At 36.4% G+C, this 8,401-nt stretch overlaps 1 protein-coding gene across 2 annotated transcripts in view; it reads right to left on the bottom strand.

The window, feature by feature from the left end:
* Positions 1–371: 371 nt before the first annotated feature.
* LOC107029286 (mitochondrial uncoupling protein 2-like) overlaps positions 372–8,401 on the bottom strand; it is a 20,941-nt gene continuing 12,911 nt past the window's right edge. For both annotated transcript variants that reach the window (XM_015230669.2, XM_015230670.2), the window contains exon 9: positions 372–857. In XM_015230669.2, the coding sequence (XP_015086155.1) occupies positions 837–857 (21 nt within the window). In that variant the 3' untranslated portion in view covers positions 372–836. The remainder of the gene's footprint in view (positions 858–8,401) is intronic.

Raw genomic sequence — 8,401 nt, 5'->3', positions numbered from 1 at the left:
GAAAAAGAAAAACTCAAAACTTCCAAATATAAAGGAACTGGTGAAGAATATGAAGAGTACAATAAAAAAATTACTCGGGTTATGCTTTTCTTTTTCCTTTCACAAACTTGTCTTTTGTTGAATATTCCATAACAAAATTTTATAGAAAAAAACTGTCATCTTCATTTTTTTACCCCAAAATAATATTTATTGAATTTATGTATGATTGTCTTTCTTATGACAAGTGCTAGTGCTAAATTTGTACACTTATAGTTTGTGATTGGTAGCTAAATGAGCATGCGCAACATGGATCCGCCACTGATTGCATATACATATTATTTGAAAACGTATACATCAAAGTACTACAGAGTTATGCCTCAATCAAGTTGACGTTTCACATTAAATAAGAATCAAACCTTTCATAGACTTTAATGAAAAAGTGAAATTGCACGTGTTGTTGGCGGGGAGATTCTTCAAAATCAGAATTATTATTTCAAAGAGATATATACACATAAATAAGGAAATCAGGATATTGACTAGCTCAAAAAGTTGTCTTTTGCCCCCCCAAAAAAGAAGAAGAAGAAGGTATAATAGGGCTATTCAGTATAAATTTCATGTATAAGTTTATATAGCATGCCATTTTTTCCACTAGTAACTGGAGAGAAGACAAAGGCAACCCTTGGTCACAATAAAGACCCTCAGAATAAGTACAACTCCCGTGTAACTTGTGTGATATCTGGATCGAAACAACCACATCACACTTGTTACCTCTTACCTCTTCAGAAAGCAATTGCAGATGCACAAATTCAATGACACTTTCTGCTGACAGATACTCAATGGCCAATTAAATTTATTTATCATCCCAACCATCTCTTGACCTATCACACAAATATTACACAACGTAAGAAATAGTGTATCAACTTGATATTTTGTGTTTAGGTTAGATGAGACCAACAAAAATCATCTCAGCCTCAAAGCACTCAAGTCATCACCATAAACAGAGCTAGCTCTAGTTTGAAAAGTTAAAAGGGCAAAGGGTCATATTTACCCCTATACTATCCGAAATACTTTAAGTATGCCCTTCGTTATACTTTTGGGCCATTACACCCTTACCGTTGTACTTTGAGCCAAATATACCCCTCATCCATTAAAACTTTGAATCCCAATCTTAGAATAGAAAAGTGAAGAGTTGTGATACTTGAAGGACACATCTTTTTGTCAAATTTCAAGCACCACAACAATTGAACTTTTACAAATTCTAGAATCAAACCTAGATAATTCGTTGAAAGAAATGTTCTTTTGTTTGCTTAGTCAATAAGAAAGTTCAATTTTAAGAACAACAGTAATCTATTTTTAAAAAAAGATGCAGCTATTTTCCTTTAATTAAGAAATTTAACGCATAAAACAAAAGAATGTAAGTAAAATAATTAACCATGTGTAACATAACACGGTTCTGCAAGGTGCGAACTGCAGATATATACAAAAGAAACGGTGGCTTTACCAAGGTAGGAATGGGGGAGAAGATGCCCAACTGGAAGGGAAGGGAGGCGGAGAGAAAAGCAGACTGGGGGAGGATCTGAAAGGATGGTCCAAGGGACCTGAGAGAGGCTAGTAAAGTAATCAGGGCAGAACAGTTAATTTTGGGATACCATTACTATCAAACATGGATTTTCACATGGCTGAAGTCAAGCTAAAGTTCAAGGTCGAAGAGTGCTTAGGGATGGAGGAAATTTTTCAATATTTCCTCGTCTGGTTGGTCAAAACTTTTGGAGAATGATTCTGAATAAAAGCAAGTTCCTTAAAATGAGGAAAATGACTTTTCTGATAGGGAAAATAAATTCCACAAATGACATTCCACAATAAACACACCACATCCCCACACTTCAGTAGCCCACCACGCCCTACCCCTACCCCTATATTTCCACCCTCACCTCCCATAATATTTTTCTATATTATACACAAATACTTTTGAGATAATAGTACACTTGAGAAAATAGTACACAAGAAATAAGTAAGAAAGCCATGTATTTTGCAGGAGAACATTTTCAATTGAAATATTTTGTATGATAAAATATTTTCCTTCAAACCAAACACACCCTTGATGTTCAAATGGGTGGAGTGTCAAGCTAGCCCAAAAACAGAACAAAACTGAATATTAAGTGGCATCCTAGGAACACAACAAAATTGAACAGGTTCCTGAATCCTACTTCCTCTGTTTGAAAAAGTAGTCCAACTTCTCATTTTGCTCAATACCAAAACGGTGTCCATGTTCCTTTGAAAGGAAGGTATTGATCATTTTACAGAAAAGGGACACAATTTCCCTGAGCGTAATGAAAATGGATCAAAATACTCTACTTTCACCTATTGGACCATAATTTCCCTTCCCGTCATTTTAAGCACAAAATTGCCCCTCGTTTTGACGGAAGCTGGCCCAAAACTACCTGACCCTATTGTGCTCTGACCCCATTGTAAAAGACCAATGCTTGTATATATCATGAACAGATAAACTTAACTCTCAGATGTCATCTTATACAAGAAAATTTCTCATGTACCAACTGAAAATGGGTGAACGAAATTGGCCTCATCTAGAAGTACGATTGATAGTATCCACGGTGGCTTACCCCAATTAAAGTTTGATGGATTTCAATGGAAAATCAAGGAGATGCTTATCATGGAAGAAGAACCCAAGAATTATGAAGAGAATGGACTACGTGCTACATGTATTTCATGATTCAAGTCCAAGAGGAGGAAGATTGGGGTCACATTAAGCCCAAGAGAAGGTCCACAGGGGTGCCCAACAAGAGGCTTATTTGCATGCCTAAAATGTTGAAAGTTAAAACCCTGAAATCATGCCCAACGTAGGGCTGAAATTAGGCGTGTGAAATGGAGGGAATTTGGCCACTTTCCTTTTATTTTGTTAGGTTATTTTAGGAAGAAGTTTAGTATTATGTTTACATGCTTTCCTAGTTTAGAATTTTCTAATTTAAAAGTTTCCTAGTTTGGTTTTAGTATTTATTATTTCCATAGAAATAGGATTTGATGAATCTCATGCTATTTGGGGTAGATTTCTTCTACACATATAGGGATGAATTTCAATATATTTTAGTAGACGTGATGAATATTATTTGAGTGGTTTATCTCATTTCCACCATTCTGTGTTAGCACCCCTTTAGTCTACTAACGGCTTACACAGGAGATTTTTAAGGAAATTAGAAAGTAGATTACTTTAGCTTGTAAGTTATTTAGTTGTTCGCAGTAGATTACTACAACTTTTAAGTATTTATGTTTTCATTTCCTGTGTAGCAGTCGCAGTAAGGAGATTATTCCTCCACTTTCTCATTCAGTTGCAGTGGGCAGTAGGCGGTTACTTTCTTTGTTTTAGTGTTGTATTTGATAGTATTGTATTCAATGTATTTGAATTCAGTGAAATGTTATGCAGAAAATCACAAAGTCTTTGAGTACTTCAACTCAAGTGATTGCAAGTTCTCTCTTAACGAACTAGCATCATAGGTCGTAGGAAGAAAACATTTGATTTCACACTACAACGCCCCATAACTAGATCCATATCAAGGGACCATAACAACTTGGTATCAGAGACGGGTATTATGGGATATCAAATTCAACATCAACTGGCACAATTAGTGAACTTATTTCAACATCAACTGGCACAATTAGTGAACTTATTTCAAGAAGAACGTGCAGCCAATATAGCGAGACAGGAAGCAATAAATTCTCGCTTAGAATGCGCTCACAAAGGATTTTACGAATTTTGAAGGTTGATTTTGAATCAACGAAGGGTAAAAACATAGTGGCAGGAGGGTCAAAATCAGATGCAAGAGGAAGTTCTTTCATTCATAGGTATATAAAGTTAGATTTTCCACTGTTTACTAGCCAATGGGACCCTTTGGGATGGCTAAGCAGATGTGATCACTTTTTTCGACACCAACAAACTCCAGATGAAGAAAAAGTTAGTCTTGCTTCTTTTCATTTAGAGGAAATGCACAACTTTGATTTCTTCAACTAGAGACAGATTTGCCTGAACTGTCTTGGGATGAGTTCAAATGTTATTGTAACCTTCGTTTTGGGCCACCATTCAGAAGTCAAAAGTTAGAAAAATTGGCTAAGTAGCGCCAAAATGGGTCCGTGGAAGATTACCAAGAAAAGTTTGAGCAGTTAGTTTCCCGGGCTGCCACACTCACACAAGGTGCAAAAGATATAACTTTATATTAGTGGTCTTGTGGATTACATAGCAATTGAGGTTGAGTTGCATAATTCTTCAAGATTTGTCTACGGCGATGAGTTTATCTAGATTTTATGAACGCAAGGGACAACCTTTCCATTTCCAACTGTTAGATGATCGCATATCCAAAACATCTGATTTCTCACCTCCAGAGCGCATCAAATTTGTAAGGAAATTAACAAGATCTGAGATGGATGAAAGGAGACTTAAGGATCTCTGCTTCAACTGTGATGAAGTCTTCACTCGGGGCCATCAGTGCAAGAAATTATTCTGGATTGATTCCATAGGCGAAGAGGAAGAATCTCCGAAACAGGAGACAAATCCTAATATAGATCAACCTGAAATTTCTTTGCAAGCCATCATTGGTGTCACAGCTCAACAAAATACACGGTTACAATTCTGGAAGTACTGATAGCTTTGTGACCTCTAAAATCGTGTCATAATTCAACCTTCAAGTTGAGAGGCGGGAAGGGTTACGAGTAGTGGTGGCAAATGGAGAACGAGTCAGAAGTCCGGGACAATGCGAAGGAGTTTCGATATGGTTTGGTAATTATGCTTTCCGTATTGATTTATATGTCCTCAACCTAAGTGGATTTGATGTGGTTCTAGGTGTGAATTGGCTTAAAACTTTAGGACCCGTACCGTGGGACTTTACAGATATGTGGATGTCATTCTTCAAAAATGGAAAACAAGTGGAGTTACAAGGTGTTAAGTCTTTCAACAGATACAAATGGAAAGAAATTGATAAAACATCCTTAGAAACCTACTTCTGCTGCTTAGACTAATTAATGAAGTTATAAGATTTTGCATAGAATATAAAAAGAAAAATGATTCCATTTCTACCATTATTATACTAATACATATTCTAACCTACTTGAATACCAGAAAAATAAATGGATTGGACATTTCATTTCTTCTGAAACAATCACAAACACTTTTTTGATTATGGATCTACTACCAGAAATTCAATGCGTAATCTTAGCATTTAATGTGTATTCCTGAATAATCTCAAAATAATTTCTGTAGCTAATGTTGTTTTGCCGGTTTGATCAAACTCAAGGAGCAACAACTCATATTATGCTGGCTGACAAAGATAATCAGGTAAAAGATTTTGCTTGCCTCTTTCATGAACCAGTAGGGTTCCCTGCTAAACGTGATTGCGACCACAAAATTGTTATAGAACCAGGAACAAAACATGTTGTAGTTCGACCATACAGATATCCACATAATCAAAAGGATGAAATCGAAAGAAAATGTTCAGAGATGTTGAAGAAGGGAATAATTCAGCCAAGTCAGTCTCCATTCTCTTCCCCGGTGCTTTTGTTCTTAAATCTGATGGTTTTTGGCATATGTGCATTGATTAGCGTGAGTTAAATGCAAAAACAATCAAAGCTAAATTTCTTATTCCAGTAACTGAAGAATTGTTGGAGTTGTTTGGGGCTAAATATTTCTCTAAATTAGACTTACGCAAAGGTTATAATCAAGTTTGGATGAAAGAGGATGATGTGGAGAAAACTGGTTTTCGTACTCACCATGGGCATTTTGAGTTTTTGGTCATGCCCTTTGGCCTAACCAACGATCCATCTACCTTTCAATCATTAATGAATGAGGTATTTCAGCTTCACTTGAGAAAATTTATTTTGGTAATTTTGATGATATTCTTGTGTATAGTCACACTCTGGTCGAACATATGTATCAATAGCAACTTGTCTTCAAGTTACTCTCCAATCATCATCTTTTTCTGAAGCAATCAAAGTGTTCATTTGGCCGAACTGAAATTGCTTATTTGGGCCACCTCATCACTGCTGATGGAGTTTCGGCAGATTCCAGTAAAATTTCAACCATGACTAAATGGTCCAAACCTATAACTCTTAAGGGGTTAAGGGTTTCCTAGGCCTCAGAGGATGTTACCGTAAGTTTGTGGAAAATTATGGATCCATAGCTGAACCATTAACAGCCATGCTCCGCAAGAATTCATTTATATGGACAGATCAATCCACACAAGCTTACGGAAAAACTCAAGGTTGCTATGACAACTACACATGTATTGGCACTTTCAGATATTTCTCAACCTTTTGTTATTGAATGTGATGCCTCAGATCTAGGTATTGGGGTTGTTTTATTGCATAATTTGCCTTTTTTAGCAGAGTATTGGCAAGAAAGCACCAGCCACTGCCTGGTTATGAAAAAGAATCTATAGGTCTAGCGAAAGCTATTAGACATTGGCATTCTTATTTATGGGGGCAAAACCTCATAGTTCAGACTGATCACTACAATTTGAAGTTTTTGTTGGAACAAAAGACACTAACTCCTCTGCAACAACATTGGTTGGCCAAGGTTGAATACAACGCTGGTTGTTTAAACACTGTGTCGCTGATGCCTTATCTTTTTTTTTTTTTTGATAAAGGTACTGGTGTATTCAATCAGCATTAAGGATATGATGGAGACCTCCAAAAATTGGTTTCCAACAAGAGAGAAAACAAAAAGGCTAATAGATTACAATGTGCCTATAAAAACCAAAATTTGTGCAGCTTCTTCTATTCCTTCCTCTTTACACCAAAAATAAAAAGTTGTCAAGCAGTTCCATCTTACTCTCTATTGAATTTGTTATCATAGCATCTGCTTAGATTTTATGAACGCAAGGGACAACCTTTCCATTTCCAACAGTTAGATGATCTCATATCCAAAACATCTGATTTCTCACCTCCAGAGCGCATCAAATTTGTCAGGAAATTAACAAGATCTGAGATGGATGAAAGGAGACTTAAGGATCTCTGCTTCAACTGTGATGAAGTCTTCACTCGGGGCCATCAGTGCAAGAAATTATTCTGGATTGATTCCATAGGCGAAGAGGAAGAATCTCCGAAACAGGAGACAAATCCTAATATAGATCAACCTGAAATTTCTTTGCAAGCCATCATTGGTGTCACAGCTCAACAAAATACACGGTTACAATTCTGGAAGTACTGATAGCTTTGTGACCTCTAAAATCGTGTCATAATTCAACCTTCAAGTTGAGAGGCGGGAAGGGTTAAGAGTAGTGGTGGCAAATGGAGAACGAGTCAGAAGTCCGGGACAATGCGAAGGAGTTTCGATATGGTTTGGTAATTATGCTTTCCGTATTGATTTATATGTTCTCAACCTAAGTGGATTTGATGTGGTTCTAGGTTGAATTGGCTTAAAACTTTAGGACCCGTACCGTGGGACTTTACAGATATGTGGATGTCATTCTTCAAAAATGGAAAACAAGTGGAGTTACAAGGTGTTAAGTCTTTCAACAGATACAAATGGAAAGAAATTGATAAAACATCCTTAGAAACCTACTTCTGCTGCTTAGACTAATTAATGAAGTTATAAGATTTTGCATAGAATATAAAAAGAAAAATGATTCCATTTCTACCATTATTATGCTAATACATATTCTAACCTACTTGAATACCAGAAAAATAAATGGATTGGACATTTCATTTCTTCTGGAACAATCACAAACACTTTTTTGATTATGGATCTACTACCAGAAATTCAATGCGTAATCTTAGCATTCAATGTGTATTCCTGAATAATCTCAAAATCATTTCTGTAGCTAATGTTGTTTTGCCGGTCTGATCAAACTCAAGGAGCAACAACTCATATTATGCTGGCTGACAAAGATAATCAGGTAAAAGATTTTGCTTGCCTCTTTCATGAACCAGTAGGGTTCCCTGCTAAACGTGATTGCGACCACAAAATTGTTATAGAACCAGGAACAAAACATGTTGTAGTTCGACCATACAGATATCCACATAATCAAAAGGATGAAATCGAAAGAAAATGTTCAGAGATGTTGAAGAAGGGAATAATTCAGCCAAGTCAGTCTCCATTCTCTTCCCCGGTGCTTTTGTTCTTAAATCTGATGGTTTTTGGCATATGTGCATTGATTAGCGTGAGTTAAATGCAAAAACAATCAAAGCTAAATTTCTTATTCCAGTAACTGAAGAATTGTTGGAGTTGTTTGGGGCTAAATATTTCTCTAAATTAGACTTACGCAAAGGTTATAATCAAGTTTGGATGAAAGAGGATGATGTGGAGAAAACTGGTTTTCGTACTCACCATGGGCATTTTGAGTTTTTGGTCATGCCCTTTGGCCTAACCAACGATCCATCTACCTTTCAATCATTAATGAATGAGGTATTTCAGCTTCAC

The sequence above is a fragment of the Solanum pennellii genome, chromosome 9 (genome assembly GCF_001406875.1).
Source record: "Solanum pennellii chromosome 9, SPENNV200".
Lineage (NCBI taxonomy): Eukaryota > Viridiplantae > Streptophyta > Magnoliopsida > Solanales > Solanaceae > Solanum > Solanum pennellii.
Note: the sequence above shows the minus strand (reverse complement) of the source record. Positions and strands in the feature narration are given on the sequence as shown.